Here is a 26,638-nt window from a genome sequence, read left to right as displayed (position 1 = left end):
ATTAAACTATTCACTATCCAGCACCCCAAAGCGCTATGCGTTGTAAAGGCATGCGATGTAAAAGCATGCGTTGTAACGTCATGCATCCGACCACCACCTATGACAGCCTGCTGGCAGACTAAGCCCAACCTTTGACTCCACCATCCAGTGTTACTTATATTGGCTGCATTGGTGACAGTGGCGTAACAATAGCATGGCATCCCCTGTAGTATGGCGGGTCACTGGCCTGAGAGCTCTAGACTGGCACGGAGGATGGGAGGGGGGCCCGCTCCATGTAGTTTGCAGGGGGGGGGGGCTCAAGTTTCGTTATGCCACTGCCCTCAGTCTCTATAAAACGAATACTTTCTAACAAAATTAAGAAATAATGTTTACATATCAATCAATAAATCAATAAGGGTATTTTAAAGCGCGCTACTAACCCGTGAGGGTCTCAAGGCGCTGGGGCTGGGGGGGGGGGGGAGAGGGGTGCAGTTCCGGGTCACCCGAAAGGCCAGGTCTTGAGGCTCTTCCTGAAGGTTTGAATTCTATATATGTGAATCATGCAGTCTTGTAAATGAGAAGGTATATATCGCCGCACATTATGTTTGCTGATGATTTCTATATACTCTTGTATTTTCATGAAATTAATTGTTGATGCATTTTTAGACAGCTCGTTGCCTCCGGTGCCAAACATAGCCCTCTCATCGTGCCAGGTGGAGTTGATGTCCAAGCCTTGCAGAGGGACGGGCTGTGCAGCCTTCAGCCTGACACTGAAAGCTGTGGCGGATTTTGCTCGAGACGGAACTCGTGTCAGCTACATAAAAGCTGAGCCCCTGGAAACAGGCGAATCTTTATGGAAGGGCTACTCGCCAAAAGAAGCAAAGGTCTGTTGTGAAACCTACACCTAGATATTTCATCATTAAAGGACTTCATTCCGAAGGGTAGAGCAGGAAAATGAATTTAATGTGATCTGTGATATTTTCCATTTATTTTTAAGACAATGGCCCTTTTTACGAGTAGTCTAGTAATTCTGATGGTCCGTGATATTATTTATAGGTCCCAACGAAATGATAGATTCATTATAAATTCAACCGGCCCACTCTTGGTGAATGAATTTCCAGTCTGAGATTTCGCCTGTTTAAAGTGGCCTCTGTCCTTCGGTGAAATATCGTGGAAACATGCAGGAATCAGCCTGACAAGCTTTATTTCTCAATGTGTTCGCCCAAAAATGATAATCCCATTATTTCTTCTTCACTAAAACAATGATAAACTCGGTAATCGTAATTCAGAGTGGGGGAACTCCGGGTATTAAACATGACCACTTATAATTAGGGCCAATGTTTTATCTTGTTCCTTAATTAAAATGCTCACAACCAATGGGTTTATTTTAAACAGTGCAATAGAGACATTGTTGATTCATCCCTCTAATGCATGAGTACTCGCAAACATTTCTTCAGGGGCCAAATTATTTGGTCCGGGGTTTGACAGAGGGCCTTTTTGTCTTTGCAAGCAAAACAAAGGCTTAGCTTTGGAAAGCAACTACAAATAGTTGTTGTGGTGTCTTCCCTCTAAACACTTTTCATTTAAAAATGTCAAAAGATTTCTGGAAAATGTTGTATTTTTAAGTGGAAATGATATATCACAATGGTAAACAGTGGATAGGTTTCAGAGACAAATAAAAGGTGAATAAAGGTATTTTGATCAATAAACATTTAATTCAAAGAAAATTGATGAACGAAAAACGAAAGGATTGATAATGGAGTGCAAGTAATTCAAGTGATGCTAGCATGGTTTCTTGAAAGTGCTGAGCATAGACTTCTTAGGTGGGAAGGAAACAAGCTGGCTTTGTGGGGCGCTTGAAGTTTCAAGCACTGGTGCACCTACAGTAACCTGAGCTCCCTCATCTTAGCAGCACACCAAGTCTTCATAGCACATGACAGCCAGCAAACACTACATGTCAGCACAAGATCTGATAGAAACGAAGAACCCAAACACCTGGGGCCCGATGTAGGTAAATCTTTTTTACCACTTCTTAAATACCGATTCACACCGAATCGGTATTTAAGAAGTGGTAAAAAAGAGGAGGGCAGATGTAGGTAATTAATTACCGAATCGGAAGGAATCGGTATTTACCGATTCGGTAAATACCGAATCGGTAATGCCCATTGATTCCTATGGGCATTGAAGCCCATAGGAATCAATGGGCATTACCGATTCGGTATTTACCACATCGGTAAATACCGAATTTTGCAAGGGTGCAGTGGGTGTCACTTTGACACCCTCTGGCACCCCAATTACAGGCATGTGTGCCATGTGGCACACAGACATGCCCTAAGGGCATGTCTGTGTGTCACATGGCACAGATGTGCATGCACAGATGTGCATGCACACCTGGATTCGGTATTTCACCACCCAATTGGATTGGGTGGTGAAATACCGACTCCTAAAGGCCTGTGGTACTGTTTGCAGTGCCACCTACATGTGAGATTTACCGAATCGGTAAAATTACTGATTCGGTATTTTATAGAATTGGTAAATTTACCGATTCGGTAAATTTACCGATTCTGTAAAAAAGGTCCCCTACATCTCAATGACCCATTTACCGGTCGGTAACGGCCGAATTCGGCCGTTACCGACCGGTAATGGTCACCTACATCGGGCCCCAAATCTTTTAATCCATGCACATCTGAGCAACATTTTAAGACTCCATCTCTCCGGGAATCAGTATAAAGCAGGCAAATTCAGTCTTTTCGACCAGCATGCACCCAGGCCAAGTTCTCTATTGCTAAGCAGTAGAGAGGCGTATGGCCTCTGGAAACTGGCATAGGCACCCAGGGCACTGAACCATGTGTCAAGCAACACTGCACCCTGTAATCCTAATGATCCTTCTCTTACTCATGTGAGAGTGACCAGGCTTTCACACCAATATCCAGGATAGACCATGGACATTTCCAATGTTTGGCAATAACTCTTGACACAAAGAAACCAGCGAACTGCAGTCACACTAGAAATAGATTGAGGACGTTCTGTCAGAAACAGTTCAAGAATGAGGCAACACTGTTATACTTTTAATAGGACATTAGCAGCGCTTCTCAACAAAATAATTATATTTTGAATAAAATAGTAGCAACACTTTTCGAAATGGCTGCTTTGACTTTACTAGGGCAACTCTAGTAAAAGAGAAAGGGACCCCACAATCAAAGGGATGGAGTACCACAATGGACTTTCGACAAACAAATATTCCCTTTGGGACACCTTACTGTTGGAACATATATTCTCAGGACACATGAACAAGAACAACAATACTAACGTGATACTGTACTAGCGAAGCAGAATGTAAAAACAGGCAGAATTATGAGAATATACTGAACAGTTTATTCATATTTGTTTGACGAAAGTTTACTGGGGCAGCGCCATAACTATTTAACATGGGTGGTATGTTTTTTAGGAAAGTTTGATAACACAAGAAATGCTTTATTTAATGTGACAGTGCCTTAAGTGGGGGATGTATGCAACTTTACAATCCACTACAGTACTGATAACGTTTTAGGACATCTGGTGCACAGTGGCATACCTAGACCTACTGCCACCAGGGGTCACCCCTAAGTTTGCCGCCTGGTTCTGCAGGTAAGAGCGGGGGAGAGGTGGTCGATGGACAACTTGTTCCAGGGTGGGGGGTGGATGTGGCGGCCAACTGACGACTTGTTCTCGGGGGGCAAAGGGATGGTGGTAGTTGACAGACACGATTTGCTCACCTTCGCCGTCCACAAAAAGAGTGCCGCCCGGGGCGGACTGCCCCCCCCCCCCCCCCCCCGTCCCCACCCCCCCTAGCTATGCCACTACGGTGCAGCCTCTCAAACTCATTAGCAGATGTAATAGTATGCTATATGTTTTTCAGCATCAGACCTCAACAGAGAGATGAATGGTTGAATGACCATATAATCTGATATCCCCTTTATTCTGGTGAGCATGTGGCACTGATGCTTGGTGATGCATGGAAGAGATACTGCACAGACGGCAGAAGTGGGGTGCACACAGAGGGCAATGTCAACAAACATCTAGGGCTGAGGACCACTGTCAATAGAAGACGACCCAAAGAGGGTGCTAAAGAAACATTCGTTTAATGACCCTGAATTTATAGCTTTCCTCTGGTAGATGGGCCTATGCCAACTCCATGCGGACACCTCCAGGCTACAAGGTGGTGCCATTTTGCGAATAGAAATTCCCCTCCACAAGTGTCTGCTAGCAACTGCTGCCCACATGTACCATTTCTACCGGTTATGAGAGCCGCACTTCGCTTCCAATGTATGTGTGAAAGTGTATTCTCCTTGTGTCAGCACAGGAGCAGAATGTAATCCCTCGCCATCCGATTCTTAAAGCGAATTAACCCAAACAGCAAACCACAGCAATATTTAAGGAACAAGGGCTAGGGAAGGGATACCCCCAAGTAAATTGTGTCGAAAGTGAGAAGACGCTGCTGATTAAGTACAGTGATACATGGTCAGACTACATTCATATTATGAAATAAGGCAATTTTTGTACCTTCAATCCATACTACTTGTAATGTAAGGCAAGATTTGAGTCGCATCGAGATTGGGAAGGACTACTCTCCTAAGAAATCTTTGTGGTAAAAGGGTGACGAGGATGAGCTGATCCCTGTTGAAAAAATGCAAGTTATTCGTTCATCTATCTAGACACATCAAGAAATATTTTTAATGCAGACATGACAGAATACTTTGCTATATTTTGTAATAGATGGGCCGTGGAAGTCCAGAAACTGGAATCACATTGGATCTGCAGTTACAAAAATAGAGAATGTGTCAATGTTGTAAAACGAAAAAGTAATAGAACAAGCAATATAAAAAAAAATAAAGTGAATTGTTACCTGGCCTGTGGTCTGTGAATACAGTATTTCGCTGGGACCATGTCCTGGATCTAATCTTATTTTTGGGAGCCCAGAATACCAGATCTGGTAAGCGTGGAAGCCTGTACCATGGGGTAGTGTGTGTCGTCCTTCTGCTTCCTGTGGTCGTTTGGACACTATTATAATGATGAAGCTGGGTTACATGCAAAGAAACAGAACAATTAATGGTTGTTGTGACGACTAGCATCAGGAATCGTGAGGGGGTTTCCTCAAGGGAGAATCGTGCCATCCTAATTTTGGTCTTGGAATGTGGATAAAGTCTCGCCCCACTGTATTTCTATAGGACGTTTCCGGAGGCCTCTGCTCATCTTTCTACAGAGACAGATCAATTCAGCATGAGACTAATGCTTTACTGTGGCATGCCAGTAAACAACGCTTGGAAGAGTGTGTACCTTGATAGGAGAAGGGCCAGGTCTAGCTATCAACTGTTAACCTTCCCTGATTAGGGGCGCTTGTAGAGACCAAGGATACAACTTTCTAGGCACTGCAAGGTGTTGCGGCCTGTCTGATGGGAGAGGATAGTAGTTATTTCAAGTCAGATGGTGGTAGCTATGGGGCTGTCCCAGAACATGTGTTTAATGTCTTCAGCTTCATTTCAACAGCAAGGCTGGTAGTATTAGCATATCATATCTTTTCCCTAACCTTGCCAGAGTTAGCTAAGCTCTGTGAAATCTGGAATTCCGTGGAACCTTTTAGGGCTGTGATAGTCTGAAGTCCCATTCTTGTTGGCTAAAGGGTACACCTCGCATCAGTTTCCCATTGGGTACACAGTTGTTCAAGAGGGGGGTGAGTTCTGTTTAGGATAGCACTAACCTGCTATGTTACTAGTCGTCTGCCTATTTCTATGGGAAACATTGTGTGTTATAGGGGATGGGATATTGGTTCTATTTCAGTTATGTTCCATGTGTCTTTGAGGTGCTTGTTTTTCAGCAGGGATTATGTATTGTTCAACTAGGAGGTAAAAGGAAATGAGGTTCCTATCTTGGAATAAGTCTCCCACATAGTGTATGTCTAAGCATACCATGCCTCGGCCATTAATGGAGAAACACACAGTTGGAAACAGAGGAGCATGCAGAGTCGGATCGCGGAGGATACCCTTTTAGATCTGAGGAAATGGCCAGGGCCTTGCGAATACAGTCATGCACTACTTGAAATAGGTTGTTGATGTGTCAGGGAACTGGCAATCAGAAGGAAAGCTTAACAGAATAAATCCATGGCTCCATGTGAGGGTATATTACCAGCTTCATGTAGAAGTTGACCTGCAGTCCATCTGGGAGGCCACTGTAGTTACGTTGCAAAGCAGTAATTGTAGGAACGTGTCCTTTTTGTTTGGTCACACCCCCACGTTTTGCCCCAAGGCTGATGGTTATGGCTCTGAAAGTGCACTGGGGCCTGCTGTCCAGGCTAAAGTGTAGGTGTTCTCTCCCTAAAACTGGCACATGTGAATTGGTAACCCCAATTGGCAAGGACTTTATCTCCCTTATACGCCCATGATAAATGGTACCAGTGTTACCCAGGTTATGGGAGTTAAAGGGGTCACTATGGCCTGAAGCACTTTGTGCAACCCTGGGTGACCCAAGTAAATAAATTACAGCAGCCTTGCTTTTGCAGACTACAGAAGCAGTGCAAACTACTCGAACATGACTTTGCCCTCACCATGTATGACAAGGTCAAACCACTATTTCTTTAATGCCAGTCCTCGCTAAAGACACATCCACCCAGGAAGTAGGCTTCCTGAACCCAAGATGCAGGCTGCATTACCTGAAAGGTGTGGGCATATAAATCCAAGCTTATTTATCCCTATAGTCAGTCTTTCAATCAAGGACTAGTATAAGTGATCAGGTGGCTGTAGGATAAAATGGACTCGTACCTGGTCACCCCCCATGGTTGCCAGCTCCATTATGCCTCCACTGAAATAGTTCATGTTTGGTATTAAACCACTTGTCACACCAGACCTGACATTACTCTAATGCCAGGGTGATGTAGCATGCATTCATAGAGGTTGTCCACCTGAGTGCCCCAGACTTTCCCGTGCTGTACCTGGCAGCCTGCAGCGGCTATCACCAAGACAGGGATCCGAACCCCTGCTAGGAGGTGTGAACACTCTCATGAGTCAGACACAAAGGCCCGGCCGGGAGGGAGGTGACGCCGCCCTCCCTGACAACATGGCTACTGAAGTGGCACATCAAGGCAGTGAGCTTCAAAACGTACACAACCTTTGATATACATTCAGGCTGCCTCCCAAAGGAGTAAACAGCCCTCCCCAGCCTTCAGGCACATTAATATCTGTGCAGATTGGAGAATTATGTAGTCAGGTGGTGTACACCCGAGAAGGCTAACCACACCCCTAGGGTAGGCTACCTGATCTGTACAACTAAGTAAGGTTTCTGCTATTTTGAAAACGTGTTATAATAGACAGTTCTGGATAGTAAAGGCAGTACAACACAAAGGATGTGGTCACCTCAGGTGAGGATTAGCTACTGGGACTAGTAGCCCATTGGCTACTTCGACTTGGGTTCGGCCCACACCCCTAATGCCCCATAATCTTGGCTTTAAGGGACATTTTTTCACCACAACCTCAGTTCTGATTTGAATTGCAAAAAAGACAAAGAAACCTGTTTCTGTGACAATCTGTCCTGCACAAAACAAAAGCGCAATACTCTGCATCTGTGAGAACCTTCATGAATACGACTCAGTCTGAACCAAAGACTGATTTCCCCAGACAGAGGGACTCTTTCGATAGCCAATGGCTACTCTAGGCTCCCTTGGACTTGTGGCACTAGTTCCCTGCATTTTACAGGTGAAAACAACATCCCAGAATCAAAGAATCACTGGTCATCGGGCCCTCCAAGGGGTTGCCCAAAAGTATGTGATCCAGTGCATTGTGGGAAATGTAGTTTTGACCTCCAGCACGTTTAGGTGGCTACTGCTTTCCCCTGGACATCAAGATGTCAAAGTATCTTCTAGTTGATCTTGCCCCTGCCAAAGCTTGTTGGTTGCCAGTCTGGCAACCACTGCCTTCACTCATTGCTGCACCTTGAGGGAACTCTACAGCTCCTTCAACCCACCACCTGAGTGGTCGGTTGAAGGAGCTGTAGAGTTCCTCACCAGCACCAGGTAAATGGTAAAACTATCTCTCCTGCAGCTCCTGCTTCAGTACCAGAGACAGCCAGAACAACACCGCAGCTGGGCCCTAGGAGTCATGTAAAATCAAATTGACTGTGATGGCCTGGTCTTGGGAGGCACACCATCTTCCCCTCTTGTCGGTTCCTTGCAACTCGACCTGCAAGTGACTGATTATCACTAGTGCATTTTATCACTGACCGCAAAAATGTCTGCAATATTGAATTGCACTGATTTATTTTTTATTATAAAATCCCTAACTCCGATTATACTCATCTGATTCTCTTTATTTTGATGTCTAAAATAATTTTTCAAAAATGCTTTATTTTTATATACTGGTTTCGGATTTCTTTTGAGTCATGTCAATTACTTATCATCCATGGTTATACTCTGAAATTCTTAATGCATGTTCCTCCAGTAAAGCCTGTCTCTTTGCCACACTACAGGAATGAGCTAAGGATTTATTACTGTGAATCCAAAGTCCATCCTTGGGGTATTGTGAGAGTATTACATAGTGAAGCCTAACAAACTTCACTACATAATACACCACTTTCCTACAGTAATCCTCAAAGGTAGGGTCCTCCAAGCCTTCTATCTCCACTGGGAGCCGCAGTTCGTACAGTGCCCCTCTGCAGGAGCCATTATTCCAGATCAAATCCCCTTTCTGCCATTGAGCATGTAGAAGAAAGGTTTGGGGAGTAATAGTGGTAGTTTCCTGAACTAGTGTAATAGTCTTGGTAACATCACCATGTTAATGAGGGTAATCCACCAAGGGTAAGTCAGCGGTAAGGTCTTTCAGAATGCTATCTGCACTCTGATGGAGGATACTGCTATCAGGTTTCCATCTAGCATTTCGATGTTCGAATGCTATATGTTGATACCCAGGTACTTGAAGGTTGTAGCATCGCATCCATCCTAGTGGCCCTCTATTATTATATCTTTTCTTGGACAAGTTGGGATTACGAGAAAGATAAATGTTTTTTCCTAGTTCAAACCCAGGCCAGACACAGCTCAGCTGTGTGTTGAGTTAATTTGCTATGGCTGAAACTCCCTGACAACTGTCTTTAATGTAAAGCATCATCTTATCTGTGTATAAAGATGCTATGGGTGTCTGGTTAATAAGAAGGATTCCCCTCTCTTGGCCCAAAGCATGGATATGCATCTCTAAAGGTTCTATTGCAAGGGTGAACAGCAATAAAGAATGGAGACATCTCTGTCTGGTGCCAGGCTGAACAGGCAGATCATCATATGTTAGCTAGCCTATCTGACTTAAGCTAGTTGATGGTTGCATAGTAATTTATTCGTTTGCCTCATTTTAACCCTCAAATCTATCTGTTGAAGCACTTTAAACAGGTTGACTCAGTCTAATGTGTAGAATGCCTTCTCAAGATCTAGATTCAGAATTGTGGCAAATAGCCAATTATGTGTAACCTTCAGATGTTTAGTGATGTGGATCTCCTCAGGATGAAACCATTTTGGTCAGGTGTAACAGCATCAGCGGCATCATTTGTAATGCCAATATTTTACAAAAATTCTTGAAGTGAATACAACATTTTGCTAGAGATCTGAAGGAGCCCACTCCGAGAGGGCCTCAACCAGGGTTAGGGAGAGAAACTAGTAAAGCTTTTCTTGTGTTCAGGGTGCAAGTTTATCTGTAATTCTGCTAGGCATAGCACTAGAAAATCAGTAAAGTTCTTGTAGAACTCAATAGGAAGCAGTCTAAACCAGGAGATTTATTTGTAGCAAAGTTGCAAATTGCTCCGCAAACCTCTTGTTCCATAATGGGGTTCTACCTAACGTCCATCTGTTCCATAGGAATATTGGAAAAATGTGCTCCTCTAAGAATTAGGAGGTTTGGTCTTGGAGGGCAGGGAGTCTGAGTTCATATAATCCACTCTAATTGTTGGTGAAGACTGTGTGGATGTTCAACTGAGTTCAAGCGATAGTGTTCTTAGTGATGCAGGTGGCAGTGATGTGGGATCTGGGAAAGTCTTGCTTAATCAATCAGTATAGTGATCTGTTTGACTTGTCCCCTGTCTTTGCTAAGTGGACTTTGTAATCCAGAGACTGGAGTGATTCAATGAGTGGTGCTTGTTGTTCTCTGGCTAAATTTGTGTGGAGATTATGGTCCCTGTATGCATCAGTTTCTAGAGCTCAACTTTGTTTAGGTTGCGTACTATGGTTTGAAAAGCTCCAATTACTGGTTGAAAACATTGCCCACTGAGGACTGTTTTAAATGAGTCCCATTCCACTAGTTGGTAAGTGGCTGAGCCAGTGTTATCAGTGAATTAGTTTACAATGTCTTCTCAGGTCTGTTCCCTAAAGTCTGAGTCTTCTAATGTTGTGGGCTACAGCTTCCAGGTTGGGCTTTCACAGTGTAATGATCAGAAGTAAGGGGGTATAATTGGACAGTGTTCTTCTCAAGTATTCACTATTGTGGACCAATGATTTCAAGGCGGGAGGCATAGAAAATGGTTACGCTGGATGTGTAGGTCGTTGGGGGGGAGTAGTAGAAATAGTCCCTGGTACTCTAATGAGTAGCCTTCCATACATCATACAAACATCTATTAAGAACCAATGTGTGAGCCATTGTTCCTACATCTCAGTGCAGCATATTGTTGGGTTATGTGGAGGACCTGTTGAGGTGTAAGTCTAGTGTGTGATTAACATCCCCACCAATGATCCTGGGGAGGTGGGCCCAGCAAAGCAGGATAGTGGACTGATCTGCCAGGAAGTGAGCCTGGACAATGTTTGAAGCATATTTACTGCACAGCAAGTGTGGCCTGCAAAACATAGAACCTCTATGAATACATTGCACTTTTCCACATCTTTAATGTCTTCAATAGAGTTGAATGGTAGTGAACACCTGACACAGATCACAGCTATGTGGGCATATTTGGAGTACACAGTGCAATAACAATAATGTTTTTGCAATTTAAGGAGGAGGCCCTTGGTCATGTGTGTTTCTTGCAGGGACGCAATGTGGGAGCATCTGCATTGCAGGTATGTATGAATGTCATTCATTTATCTTGCTGTACCCATTTCCTAGACGTTCCAGGACAACAGTGTTATTTTAGCCATGTGGTTCGGAGTGATTTCAGCAAGGGAGTCATGACCTCTGAAGGAGTTACGCACCTAACCCTGCATATGGATTGGGTTCTTCTCTGTGTGGAGCGTATTTGCTCAAACGCTCCGTCCATCACCTCCTTTGGTATTGCTTTGTTTGCCCTAAGTTGTCAGGGTCTGCCCAGACGTGGGTCCCTTGCTCCCTTTGCCACTGGAATCAAGATAGCCTTGCTGATGAGGGTTATGAACCCGAAACCGGTCCCAGGATGCTTATTTCCGGCCCAGGGAAGACATGGCTTGGCAGTTCGGGCTGAACTGTACCCATGAGGCACAGGGTCAGACTGACTTGCATATGGCCATGTCTGAATTGGGGTGGTGGAGTGAGCTAAAGAATGATGATGGATTCAACCCAGATCAGTTGACTTGGGTGAGTGTTTGATTTGCTCAAACGCTCCATCCATCATCCCCTTTGGTATCGCTTTGTTCGCTCTAAGTTGGAAGGGTATGCCCAGACGTGGGTCCCTTGCTCACTTTGCCATTGGATTCAAGATAGCCTGGCTGATGAGGGTTATGAACCCGAAAAAGGTCCCAGGTTGCTTGTTTCCAGTCTAGGAATGACATGGCTTGGAAGTTCGGGCTGGACTGTTCCCAAGAGGCAGAGGGTCAGACTGATTTGCATGTGGCCATGTGTGAACTGGGGTGGTGGAGTGCGCTACAGAATGATGATGGATTAAACCCAGATCAGTTGACTGTGGGTGAGTGTTTGATTTGCTCAAACGCTCCGTCCATCATCCCCTTTAGTATCGCTGTTATCAAAGACTAAAGTATATCTAAAGATACTTGTCATAAATTTTTCAGCTCCTTGTCAGGCAAGCAATTCTCCCAGACCAGATGGGGGGTCTCAAAACATTGTCCGATGCAGCTGGTAAATATCCATACCAAAGCGATACCTCCTTCTTTCTTGGTTTTAAGTCCTATAGGTCTTTCTCAACTGAATTATCGGATGGAGAATGCCACTTCTGGTTCCTAAACCACGTGGAGATTTCATAGAACTTAAACCTAGATAGTGTGTCTTTGGTCAAGTTCCTCCAGGTCTTCCGGGGGAAGCAGTTATGCCTTTCCATTATATCCCCCAACGTGCAACCCCAGCTATTTTCAGTTGTTTTGCTAGGGCATCTAAAAGGCACTCCGCTGTTCCTGGGGATTCATACACAGGAGCTCATTCACTGAAATAAAGTATGCCCAAGCATGAGCGACAGTCAAACCATAGTTTTGCTGCAGCCTGCACGACCGTCAGACAAACTTTTAAAAAGAATTTTGGGGCACCAAATGTATACATGAAACCCCCTTCCACACTGTCCACCAACATAGGCTTATACACGTGACCAACCAAAGTGTCATCTGGCCTAAGTAGAAGCATCCTACAGTTCTTTAGCTGGTGTGCCCACAATACAAATAAAGTCTGGAAGACCCAAATCCCGATGTGTAAACTTCTATTTTTGCCTTTTCCAGGATAGCCTGATTGCCTTGACGGCCCATATGAATGCAGAGATTCTTCCCTGTATTTTTTACAAAAAGACTCTTATTGAACACCAAAAGTGTGTTGTCGAACAGATAGGTGAACTTGGGCAAGACACATCGTAATTAGATTTGTCTGCCCGTACTGTGTGAGAGGGAGATTCTGCTATCTTTTCAACTGCTTGTCTACTTCCTTAGAGACTTACATTAAGTTCACTTCAGGGAGTTCTTTTAAATTTTGTAATATTGTTACTCCTAAGTATCTTATCTCTTTTGACAACCTAACACCATGAGCTTCCAGGTTCCAAGCCATAACTTCCATCTTACTACTGTTAATCTCATATCCAGATATCTTCCCAAATGTCTGCACTTCAGTAAATAATTCCGGAAGTGCTTCATTGGCATCAGATGAACATGATTAAGTCGTCGGCATAAAGAGCAAGCTTCCTAGAGAAGCCACCAATCATGAAGGGAGTTATATCCCTATTTTGCATTAGACTTTGGGCCAAGGGCTAAATATATAATTCAAAGAGGACAGGAGATAGGGAGCACCCTTATCTGGTGCCTCGCCCTATTTGTACAGGTGCTGTATGGTTGCCATTTACTACTATTTGGGCTTGAGGAGCTTTATAGATTTTTTTAAGGATCTCCCTGAAGATCTCATCAAAGCCAAAAGCCTCCAATGTCCTGCGCATATATTGCCAGTTGACCCGATCAATGGCCTATGCGGCATCTAGGGTGATTATCGATAATGGAGCACACTGTGTCGCGGCAAGGTCTATTAACCCGATCAGAGGGATGTATGACGTTACAACGAATACTTTTACAACGCATACCATTACAACGCATTTTTTACAACGCAACATCCATTACAACGCATTCCATTACAACGCATGCCATTACAACGAATATTGTTAAACTACCTTTACAACGCATTCCATTACAACGCACACTACCTTTACAACGCACACCATTACAACGCATAACATTACATTGCATGTTTGGTAAGTGTTGGATAGTGTAGGGGTAAACATTACTATTCTAACTGCAGGGGGTGCAACAGTAGGGTAAGTGTTGGATAGTGTAGGGGTAAAAATTACTATTCTAACTCCAGGGGGTGCAACAGTAGGGTAAGTGTTGGATGGTAATGTTATGCGTTGTAATGGTATGCGTTGTAATGACTGCGTTGTAATGACATGCGTTGTAATGGTATGCGTTGTAGTGTCATTCGTTGTAATGGTTGCGTTGTAAAGACATGCGTTGTAATGGATGTTGCGTTGTAACAGTTTCGTTGTAATGGTAGTGTGTTGTAAAATTTGCGTTGTAAAGGTTGTTTCCCGATCAGAGTATGTACTAGATCTTTCATCTGCCTCCTGGAAGAAAGCATTTCTGGTCCTCATGGATTATAGGCCCAACAATTTTACTTAATTGAGCTGTTAATATCCAGGTGAAGATTTTATAGTCACAGTTTGGGAAAGATATTGTGTGGTAAGACTGAAATTGAGTGTTATCTTTCCCAGGGTTTAAAACTAATGTAATAGCAGCCTCATTTCAAGAGTCCGGGAGTCAAGAGATGCCCCTGAATATTTCATTAAATAACTCTATCCAGGTTGGAATAATTTATTCTGCCAGTAATAAATAGATTTCATTTGGGCTCAAGTCCGGTCCTGCTGCTTTCCCTTTCTTGGTTTTATTGAGAGCAGTTAGGATTTCATTCCCTGATATATCCTGGTTAAGAAATAATAGACTATCGGTGCTCAGTTTTGGAAGCTGATTTTTTGAGAGCCAATGATCCAGTGCAACCTCATCTACAACCAAATACTCCTGATACAAATTCAGAAAACATTTAGTAAAGGCCGACTCAAATCCTTCCCTATCCTCAACAGCCTGATCCCAATTTTCCAGTTAGATCTTGCTGATATAGTTGCGTGGCCTACACATTCTACTCTTTGTCGCTAAATATTTCCCAGAGTTCTCCCCTTGATCAAAATCTCTCATTTTACTAACCTCCCATTTCTGCAGCATATTCCCCTCTATCATGAGTCTAAATTCACGTTGCAAATCTTCAACTCTCCCATCTAAGCTCTCTTATCAGCCCCCTTTATATGCCCAGACTTCAAATTTGCTTCTGCTATTGCTAGCTGATCTTCCAGTGAAGCAATTTTCCTTTTTTTTGTTGTGACCCAGGCTGCCGAAGCGCACTTCAAGGACCCTCTTAACCAGGACCTAAAGGCGTCCCATTCCACATGTGCTGGGGCAGACGCTGAGTTCTGATTAAAAAAGTGAGCTGTGTCCCTTTCTATTTTACTCATGATATCTGGTTGCAAAAGTAATCTTCTATCCAGGGGGGTTTGAGGGGAATTCGATGATTTTTAACCAGTTTGCTGCGTGATCAGATAGATGGATAGGCAAGTAATCTATTTTTTTTACTTTTCCAACTTCTGAAAGCTCCATAAAGACTTAATTAATCCTAGAGTAGTGACCATTCTTTTTGCTGAAAAAGGAATAATTTCTAGAATCACTATTAATCGTATTACATTGGTTTAAATTAACTAGCATGGAAAAGAGATAGACTTTAACTCGTGGTGAAGTGATTTGAGTGTGGGGAGAAAATCTAATCAATTTATCATTTAAATGGATTTCAAAGTCCCCGGCAATTATGACGGGGGATTTAATGTCAAGCAAGCTAGAACAAAGATTAGTCAGGGGTGAAATATCATCTTCATTCAGGCTATATTAACTAGCCAGGGTATATAGAGTTCAGCAAGTTTTAACTTCCGCTACCCCACAACGCCCACTTTCATCTTCCTCCGATTTGCATAATTCTATTCCTGTGTATGCTTTAATTGTTATGGAAATATGCTTAGAGCAGTATTGTTGGTCTGTGACTATAAACTTATCCACCCATATTTGTCTATTAAATAATGCTAAGCATTCAGCCCATAGAAGATGCGTCTCTTGGAGAAAGAAAACCCTGCCAGGGCTTTCTTTCAGATATTGAATGACCAAATACTGTCTCCTTTTAACCCTTAGGCCGTTTACGTTCCAGCTCATGATCTCCAGGGACTCCCCTCCCCGTAATCTCCCCTTATTCCCCCATCATCTGCTTTCAAGATCAGGCCACATATTTTAACCCCTGTTGTGCTAAATGAGGACAATTTTTATTTTTTATTTTTACCGCTATGCTCCCAACCACACATTCTTCCCTGATATCCCCTCCCCCCTCCCCAGGAAACCCTCCCTTACTACCTATTGGCTAATACCAATTTGAACTGCTACCTACCAACCGAAATTCACAGATAAACTTGACTATCACCACAAATCAACTTTTAAGATGGGTGCCTTAACAATTTACCAGCTTTTTTGAGGGCCAAGAAACTATCCATTTTGTCTTGAGGCTGTAAATTATGCATTGTATTGGCCCACATCACTTTATGAAATGCAGGAAACCTCAGCTGTACTTGAGCACCCATTTCCTTTAGAGGATCTTTTCGCTTGCCAAAATCCCACCTTCTATCTTCTGTTGCACAATAAATGTCAGACCTAATTTTAAAGGTTAGATCCTGGGCCTGGATAGTTTTTTGCTTAAGGGCGGCCCCCGAATATTTTTCTTTGAGGGTATAGGATTGTATATTCACCGGGATTTTTCTGGGTTTCCTCCGACTGATGTTTAATTTGAATGGATCACGTTGTACCCGTTGGATTTCAGATACCAAACTTATAGCTGAATCAACATGTAGGAATGTGTGGGAAAGCTTTAGTCAAAGATGTATTACAAATGATTTGACAGTATCCCCTATCACCCCTTCCTTAATATCCAGGATCCTGATGTTATTCCTTCTGGAGTTGTTTTCCAGTCTTTCCAGCCTAGCTGATAAGCCCTTCTCTCTTTGTTTAATCCTCACCACTTCCTGAATATTATCCTTCACGTCCGACCCTAGCTCCTGAACTTTACTTTCTAGTACCCCTCTGCAGTGCATTAACACTAGTAAGTTTTCCTTCAGACTACTATACGTGTTCTAAATTGTCCTCTGGTTAGTCTCTGAGGTGGAGATTTCAAACTACAGTTGGCTCAGTATCCCTTGAACCGTGTCCAGACGTAGTGCATCCTCAATAGCCTCATGCCAAATTTGCTTGATGTGGGATTTTGCCTATGGGCTTTATGTGCGTCTCCTAGAGTTTCTTTCTCCCCTATCTGTTCATTACCTCCAGGTGCTGGAACAGAGTCTTTCAGTACTGAAAATCTATTTGTAACATGATTCGCTGAGTAGGGGAGAAAAGCATTCTCAGGCGAAGCGGCTGTCCCCTCTGAAGTCTCCATATTGATCTGAGAGTTCAGTTTAAACTATAACCTGAGAGAAGGTGTGACTTTCGGGCCCAATGGGGCTGGTCTCTTTTTTTCCTCTTTTAAGGAAGTGACCTTCCCTTGTGGGAGTATGGCAGAGAGAATTGTACTTTTATTTTTACAACAAGAGGGAGCTAGGAACTGTCTAGTTGCTGATTCAGATTGAGGTTTAGACTCCTTGAATAGAAAGGTGTTAAATCTCAATTTATACCTTTTGCCAAGGAATACATCATTATCAGAGTTAACTACTGGGTCCACAGACTTACGAAGCGGCAAAGCGACTGTCCCCTCTGAAGTCTCCTCTCCATATTGATCTGAGAGTTCAGTTTAAACAATGACCTGAGAGAAGGTGTCACTTTCTGGCCCATTGGGGCTGGTCTCTTTTTTCCTCTTTTAAGGAAGTGACCTTCCCTTGTGGGAGTATGACAGAGAGAATTGTACTTTTATTTTTACAACAAGAGGGAGCTAGGAACTGTCTAGTTGCTGATTCAGATTGAGGTTAAGACTCCTTGAATAGAAAGGTGTTAAATCTCAATGTATACCTTTTGCCAAGGAATACATCATTGTCAGGGTTAACTAATGGGTCCAGAGACTTACGTTCTGTTATTAACCAGCCCCTCTTGACTGCACGCTCCTTACCCTCAAGTGGATGGGTAATGAGTTCCATAGGAGGGGAGCCTGCACCATACTTCTGCCTCGCTTTATTTCCCTTTCTTCAGAAGACTAGATTGACAGTTGCTACCCCTTTCCATAAGGTAGGACTGCCAAGACTGCTAAACTGCTGGCCGCAAACTCCACACAGCCTCCCCTTGATTTTCCTGGGTGGCTGCGGCATGTACTGACTCTGCCAGGCCATGCATCAGTGGGAGGTCCGAGGCTGGCAAACAGCTGACCATTCAGGGGCAAAAGACGAAGAGAAAAACAAACGGGCAAGATGTCGGTGAGGAAGAGGAAGTAATTCCTACATTGAGGTGAGCGAAGCAAGGCGCCAAATCTTAATCATAATAGTGGTGAATGCCTGTAGTGAATGCCTGTAACTTCACATAGCATTGGTGAGTGGAGATCATCCCCCAGCGGGCTTCTTAGCAGGATGCCATGTCAATATCACATATTTTATAGCACAGCACAAACTCCCGGCGCTAAAAATCAATGTGAGCAGCGCGACATACCAAACTCCACTGCTCACGGAGCTCTACAGAATTTTTTTCAGCACTTTGCAGAGTTCCGCGGAACAGAACTCTCCAAACTCCACCCAGGTCTAGATGGACCTGCATCCGAAAGAACCTAGGACCACCAGAGTGACCCAAGGGTAGTTGGCTGCGCTCCTGACTAGACCCTCAAGTGCAAAAGGCTCCAACAACCTTGAACCTAGCACCCGGACACTGCCATCTGTGAATCCTACTTTGCCAAGTGATGCCACCCAGTCCTGGATCCTTGGAAGTGGGTCTGAAGGTGCTCTGCCACCCCATCTGTGGACTCAGCAGAACCAATGGTTCTTGTCTGCTGCGCAGCGCAACCCTGAGCAGAACTAAAGCATTGCCTCTGCTACGTGGACTTCCCCAATCCAAGGACTTTGCATCACTGCTCGCAGCCTTCCAGGATCTGTCACTGGGCAAGGCATCCTCAACACAGGCCTTCACATCGCAAGCCCTTTGTCAATGGCATCCATAATGACGATGCAGGGCTCTACATCTCAAGCCTTGCAGCTTCCTTGGAATCAGCTGGAACACAACACATCTTGAAGCAGGACTTTGCATCGCAGGTTCCCAGCTCCTAGGAATCGTCGTTGTGTGACGCATCTTGAATGTAGTACTCTGCATTGCTCTACGACCAAGATTTAAGGTACTCTTGTTCAGTGGGCCTAGGGTCCCTGTAGCTGGCATGAGCTCCATCTCAGTCTGCCTAAACTTGTGACTGTGACCCTGTCTAGTGCGAACAGCTATCTTTTTGCCACTATTTGCACTTGAATCTTTAAAATTGCATATCTTCGGTTGTACTGATTGGATTTTTGTAGATTTCTCATAATTTATTTAATAAAAGGTACTCTATTTTTGTAAATTGGTGTCGAATTTTACTTGTGGCATATTGTCCCTTATTTACTGTTTGAATTGCTGCGTAGATGTTTTTACACACTGCCTCTAAGTTAAGCCTGACTGCTCTGTGCCAAGCTACCAGTGGATTGAGCACAGTTTAATTTGGGGTTCGCTTGTGCCTCACCAACAAAAGCATTGTCGTTCCTGCTAGAATAGTGTTTCACCCCCTCAAACACTAAGCCAACTTCGTTCAGAGTCTTTATCAGAGATTGAGCTAGTGTCAACGTTTTCACAGCTAGTGGATTATTTCACATCATGCAGTTGCGAGGCTATTGACAATGCTATGGATTTCTTACTGACTTGTGCTGGGTTGGGGGCACTACAATTTGGTGCTCAATATGGAGTTCCATGCAGGGAGCATCGGTTTCTACCATGATTTTATTGTGGACAAAGGGATCCCCACTGTGATTTTTCAGATTGTTCATGTTGATTGATCCAGTCCCATGCCTCTTCAGCAATTGTGAAAAAAAGTAGGGTCTTTGATTATGTAAAATGTTAAGTTAAAAAGGAAAGAATAATGAGTATATGAGGTCATGGTTGTGGAGTTTGCATTTGACTTCCAGGAACGACGCTCGGAGAGGTTGCATGGTTATTGTAAAATCAGGGAAACTCATTATCTGAGCACCTCTACAGTTAAATTAGTCCTATCACAGAAATGTAAGAACTTTGCTATGATGGGCCTCAATGGTACACCTGGAGGGGATACGCATGGCAGTACCCAGTGGTCTTGTTTGACAATAAAGTAGGGGTAGGGGTCAGTTAGTGCAACATGAGTGGAAAGCCAGTTTTCAATTAATGCTGTCAGGTGCTGCCTCTCCTCTGTTTCTGGGAGACCAGAGACCAATTATATTAATTTGTGTGCACCCGAAGGTCACCTTCTTATCTGCTGCCCTTCTCTGTAGATGCTGGATCTTGTCTGTGACACAATTTGTGTCTGAAGGTCTTTTGTCTGAGAGTGCAAGTCATTTAATAATGTTTAATGTTTTTCACCCTTTTTGCTAGTGATTGTTGAAATTCACTTAATAGGTTAAAGTCTATGGCTAGAGCATCAACTTTATATTCTAGAGCTGGTCTGGTAACTGTAATGCAAAGGAGTATTTGATCAAGCTTTTGGGGTGCTGGTAATGGGGCTCCCTGTTGAGTGACATCATCAGCGTTGAATATAAGGCTTGGGAGGATTCTCCTCCTAATCCTTGGGGTATGATAGTGACTCCTGCAGTTGAGCAAGATTTGATGGTTCATTGCTTAACCATTGCAGCAATGGAGAAAAATGGTTGAGTACTGGAGATATAGATTTTCCCTAACCCGTGGATTCCAGAGTGAGATCGGCCTTATCCCCAGGATGTGGCCTCAGTTTGGAACAGGGATGCATGAGTAGCCTTAAGGTTTAACATTCTGGATCTTGTCCCAAAAATTATGCAGACCTTGGGGACCGTACTACTGGGTGTACATGGGGGAATTTCTTCCCTCTGTGGACAGAGTGTTAAGCTAGGCCATTGGCCCTGTTGTCTGTGATGGAGCCTCCGGTTGGAAACCAATAATGTAAGGTTATCAGAGGCTTCAAGCGCAGTGGTCCCCTCTCAGTACCCCTGCGTATGCTCTGGTGTCCACTAGAGTCAGTACAGTAGGCCTCCTCTCAGTGAATGAGGCCTGCAGCACTCTTCATAGCCGTCTTCTTTGTGACTGGCCCTGTGGAGACAGGTGCGGCACAGCTGTGGTCACTGCGTTGCCATCTCCAATAAGCCCTAGGGGAACAGGTTTGGACATGCCGGTTGATTTATAACCAAACACATAACTTTTCCCTTATGAGAATTTTTCTCTTTTTTTTGTCTTACTTATACATACCTGCATATGGACTTTTATCTTTATTGTCAGTCTTTTGGCATGGAGCACAGAAGGTAAGTTGGTCTTGAAGAGTATTGCTATTGCAGACTTCTTTTGATTCTTCCACAGAAAATCTAGCCTCAGATGTACAGAAAATAAACCTATCTCAACACGAATGAAAGTATTATCAGGCTAATATTCAGTATAAAGACAATCCTTTTGGCTATTGAACTCTGATTCTCATAGAAACTTAGTAATTGGTGGTAAATATACTGCCAAGAATTATACACGGGTCTTTCCCAAATGCATTTTCTCTAAATAAACAAAAAAAATGAGGAATGTTATTTCAAAGAACGTCATTGCTTTCAGTTATCATGCCTTTTCCTTTCTTGTTCCAAAAAATTGTCTGACTTCTGGTTGAAAGTTTCTCTTATCAGCATCCAAATATGGTCAGCGCTTGTATCAAAAGCTCAGAAGTAACGAGCTTTCTCGTGTTGCCACCAAAGTGAATTACTCACATTGACTGGCAGTTGGAGAGAGAGGGGCAGGTCCAGCACAAAAAGCCTGCTGTACCCCATGACCATTGCCAATTCTTGGGAGATGTAAAATGCAAGTGCCAGAGTTCTTTTTTCTTTGACTAATGCTGGGCATACATTGACCCAACTCAGTCCTGCTATCCAATGTATCAGGACACATTGTGCTCTCGCAAACAAAAAGGTTGTTCCTATCAACATATATTTTGTGGAAGGCCTCAGTCTCTTCAGTGGTGCCTCACACCCTATCTCACTAATCCTTAGATAAGTGAACATAATCTATGAGGTAGAGGGCATAGGCCAACCCTGGTAGGACTCAAAAGGGTAGAAATGGTCTTGGCACTTTCCCAAGTGCCAACTGTTTAATCCCCCTGGTCATTCACCATAATAGCAAGAATGCTACCTGATATGATCTTATCCCTGTCTGGGGAAAGCTTTTCAAGGATGAAGCAAACCCAAACAGCTTGATGTCAAAAGAGAGGCTAATTTGGAGCCAATGTTCTGACTGGTGATCTGCTAAAGAGTCGCGGGGTATGTAGATTAGGCTGGCAAACCTCTGGCTTTCGTGCTTAGAAATGCAAACCTTTATGAATGAGACAACAGCAGCAGGATTCTAAGAAAGTTCTTCAATGTCTTGAAGGAGATGTAGAAATTACCAAATGCTCATCTAAGCCTCTTCAATCTGGAAATGAAAGTAGCTGTTCTCGGAAGACCTCATTAAAGAGCAGCACAAATGCTTCTTGCTTTTGACGAGCAGAGTGCCAAAGGTCACCAGGGGCCATAAAAAAAGGTCTGATGGGCCGCAAATGGCCTGCAGACCATACTGTAAGTGCATTGCTCTGATGGAGGATCTCAACCCTCACACTAAGTACTGAAGAATGGTACACAAACCCTATTTGGGGGCACCAAAATATCCAGACGACAGAAAAAGAAGTGCAAATTCGTATTTTTTGTACACCTGCATTGCTTCCGCCTTCCACACAGTATATATATTGTCTGGTCCCGGCTGCTGATTGTAAACCCACTCACAATATTATTTGTAGATCAGATCAACATCTCTTTCATTCTCCTCTCCCCTTCTTCGATTCAATCACTCCAAAGAACCAAAGCCGAAGAGTTCAATGCTAGTGTCATAAATGAAAGTAGTTAACATTCAATGTATTTAATGTCACCTCCTTTCCTAGTTAAACCTTGGCCTTTCCCATTCAAGCTAGACACTCAAGCACAAAACTGTGCTGGAGGCAACATATAAAAATTGGGCTCCTGCCAGTGTCATTTTCAGTTGCCTCTACCATAAAAAGGGTCAGGGTAAAAAAAACATTTTCAATTACAGCCCCTAGAAATGTTGCTGTCTGCTACAGCAGGAACTGCTGAATGGATTTACACTAACCATGGCATGAAACTAGAATCTAATGAAACATCTTTTTTTTATATAGTTTGGAGTGAATATGTCTAGTTTTATTTGAGATAGTATTATTATGAAAACATGTTAGGTGACTTGGAGGCGTTTTTTTAATCTGATTATTGCTTTTGGACCCTTGGACGAATCTGCACGACATACATCAGACTCTTTGTACGTTTAGACTTCTCCTGGCGTTGTCAAATTCCATGAATGTTCATTTAGTGGGGGCAAAGTCAAAAGGCTATTAGATAAGTGGTAATTGGCTTGCAACTGTGGTGCATTTTGATAAATATACATACAATTTAGCACTCAAGTAGCAGGGTAAGAGTGGTCAAAATGAATCCATTTGTTTATAAATATGAATGCATTTGAAAGATCTTCTTAAAATTGCCAGATGTCATGAAGATTAATCTAACTGCACTTATGTTTTTAGAAGATGAAATGTTTGTGTATCTCCTCTTTAACTTTCCCGAGGTCATACCATGTATTGAAAGGCAGTTAACAGCTGATTTTGGTAAGACAGGACTGCTCTTAAGGAGCTCCCAAAGGCTGTTGAACAGGTCTGAAGGCTGTGCTCAGCAGGGTTTAGTGCAATGACAGCTATGCATAGCCAAAATCTATGACACCTGGTTTGGGTGTAATAGGGACTATGCACAACCCTGATAGTAGGGCAGCGCCTTTACCCAGAGGATGAGGTGCCCACAAAAAGATCAATCGCTGCGGCTTGGGTGGGATGGAGCAGGGCATAGCCCCTCATCCTTCATAAATTATTCATCCTTTTTCGCAAAAGCTGCTGCGGTCAGCTGAAACATAATGCTTAATATGGAAGACCATTTGCAACTGATTTGGGTGGAATGGTGACGGGGAATGGGCACAACTGCCCTGGTACTCGGAACGCTGTAAACAGTATTTGATGTGGTCTCTCATGATAACCATCTTCCAAGCTTATGGCTGAGGTCAGAATTGTGGGCAGGGTCCTTGTCTGGCTCAATTCCTATTTTTCGGAGGGCCTTCAGGTGGCTTTCTTGTGCCCCTACCAATCAGATTTCGCATCTCTTTTGTATGGCATTCCTCAGTGCTCCTCCCTCACCCCAACATTTTTCAACCTCTACATCCTTACCCTCTCTAAACTCATCCACTCTGCAGGATTTCGTTATGTGTGTTATGCACATAACTCAGTTGGTATTATCTCATGACAATCACATTCAAGAAGCCAGTGATTAATATTTTCAGAAAAGTTTGCTTTTCCCTTGATAAATACCAACTTTCTTAAAGTGAATACTGTTAAAACTAAAATTCTGGTGATTTCCGGGAATCCCCTGAGTTGCTTGCTGGCTTCTATCTGTAATCTTGGATTCAATTATGGCCTCAATCTCTTTTCCTCCACCCAGGTCATTCAATTTTTCCTGTACTCGCTTTTTTTTATCGGAAACCTTTATGCTAATTCTGCCACTTTAAACTTTGGATTCTCTCTGTCTTGTCAAATCAAATCAGATCAAATCACTTTATTCGATCTACATAAAAATAGATCATAAAAGTACAACTATATATAAAATCACCAATTACAAAAGGTAATAAATAAGATTTGTCAGTTATGAAAACAGTCACTTAAAACAGGATAAATGTATCATTTATCCCGAGCTATTTATGCAGACTCCTAGACCTTAATGAGAGGCATAAAAAGGACACTACACAGTAGCAAACAAAATGATTGGACACCATTTGTAAAAAAGAAAACAAGCCTTAGCAACATTGTCTGAATTTGTATTTGTGCATGATAGGAAAAATGAACTGTTTGTGGTGCTCCAAATAAAATTTACAAAAAAAAAACATGAAGATTTGATTGGGGACAAACAATCAAACGGGCAAGGTGGCAAAGCTTGAGGGGAAAAAGTTCCTGTGGGATAGATAGCCCAACATAGAGGGGATGGGGTTTAGATGGAACCTTAGGAGTACAAATCTATGGTGGTGGTTTGTCACTAATGATAAGTAAGAGATTGACCCCTCAGGAAAAGCTGGTCCCTCTAGATAAGATAGCACCATATATATGTTGATATTGATTTAATATCTTTCTTTATCCTTGACAGTTGAATACCAACTTTTGATTGCATTTTTGTTACTGGTCAACCATTTTGCTGGAGATTTAAATAATGATTGTAATCCTAAGAAAGTTAAAGTACTTTTGGCAAAAAAAACTCCAGAGAACCCTGTGTGTGTGCTCCAGAGTGATGCAATCTTTAATGATGTGTTGAGTAAGATTAACAGATTCTCTTCTCCATATAGAATACAATAGACAAATTGGAGCTAAGCATATCTGGCCAGATATATAAGAAACGGGCAGTTCAAGATGCCAATTAAAACTAGCACAGCTTATGGGGAGAGGTATTAGTTTTTTCTAAAAGTTGTCTTCTATTATTTGAAGGGGGCAGGGTTAATATGCCCACCACACCCATGCCCCACAGGTAGCTACAGAAGTAGATTTGGCAGTGTACAGTTTTTTAATAACATCCAGTGGTTTCAAGCCTAGATTTTTACTAGGATAAAGGACTTTCCTTCATTAACTTGTAAATTTAGGGTTTGCATGAACTCCTCTATGAGTTTCTGGAGCCCCAAGCCAGTAGTAGCAATTAGCACTGTATCATCTGCATTGAGGGGTGTGGGAATGCGGACATGATTCATCATAAGGACATCCAAAGTGGGGTCTAACAAGGATACCGCCACTCCATTATTGTAGATAAAAAAAAGAAATGGAGCAAGGACTCATCCCTGTCTTACCCTCCTATTAATATGGAACAACCTGGTACACTCTCCCAGTTTTCGATAGCGGACGCAAGCCTTCACCTGTGAATATAGCTGTCTAATAAATAAATTGATTGCCTCCTCAATGCCATCTCCTCCATGATTCTCCATATATGCTGGTGAACAACACAATCAAAAGCTGCAGATAGGTCCATCAAAGTCATATAGACCTTGCCTGTTTTGGCTTGGGTGTATTTGGCAATATGCAGACTCAAATTAAGGCATTGGTCCAGTGTCCCTTTAGCCTTTAGAAAACCATACTGTACCGGAATCATGATGTTATTCTGAGTGGCCCATTCCACTAGCCTGTTCAATAAGACTCGGCCAATAAGTTTGGCAGTGATATCCAATAAGGATTTGTGGAAGGGGATCATAATAGACATGGACTATGATTCTGGTGGGCCCACACTAGTGACAACATTAAAAATATTAGTTAAAACAGGTCCCCAGACGTCCGGGCTCTCAGAGAAAAAGTCTATTGGGTCACCATCAGGGCCGGGGGCCTTATTACTGGTACACTGTAGCAAAGCTTCTCTAACCTCACAATGGTTACATTTCAGAATATGCTTAGAGATTAAAGTTATGCCTTTAAAAGGAGAGTGTCTGCCCTCATTTGTAAGACCAAAAATATATTCGAACAGTATTCAAACCAGGTGTCTTCGTCCACATGGGTATCTAATTTGGGGTCTGTGCAGCCTTTCAAAAAGGGGGCGTTAATTATAGGCCAAAATCCCTGGAATTGTTTGTAATGGCCACCTGGGGACTTCCTCATTTAGAGTTCTCAGTCCGGCCTTCCTGGCATCTTTATATAGCTGTCAAGAGAGCTGAACTAGATCCTATCTCTTGGGTTGTTTCTAAGGGCCTTTTGTAAATTGGTTAGTGATTTGGTGCAAACTTGGTCAAACCACCTGGTAGATGAAAGATTGCTGGCTGGGACTTTGTTAGAACTGGGGGTCTCTAGTTGGCAGCGGTAGGTACCACTGTCCAAATAGGGAACCTTGCTTCTAGTTAGGGTAAGGAGGAAACCCTCTA

The 26,638-nt window shown here is 43.1% G+C and overlaps 1 protein-coding gene across 1 annotated transcript in view; it reads left to right on the top strand.

Annotated features, from left to right (window-relative positions):
- The window catches only part of LOC144824297 (von Willebrand factor D and EGF domain-containing protein-like), an 899,901-nt gene that overhangs the window by 309,721 nt on the left and 563,542 nt on the right, over window positions 1-26,638 (top strand). Inside the window, exon 4 of the mRNA XM_078683422.1 lies at window positions 646-863. Within this exon, the coding sequence (XP_078539548.1) occupies window positions 646-863 (218 nt within the window). The remainder of the gene's footprint in view (window positions 1-645; window positions 864-26,638) is intronic.

This window comes from Lissotriton helveticus, chromosome 3_1 (assembly GCF_964261635.1).
Source record: "Lissotriton helveticus chromosome 3_1, aLisHel1.1, whole genome shotgun sequence".
Taxonomy (NCBI): Eukaryota; Metazoa; Chordata; class Amphibia; order Caudata; family Salamandridae; genus Lissotriton; species Lissotriton helveticus.
This window is presented reverse-complemented; position numbering and strand designations above follow the sequence as displayed.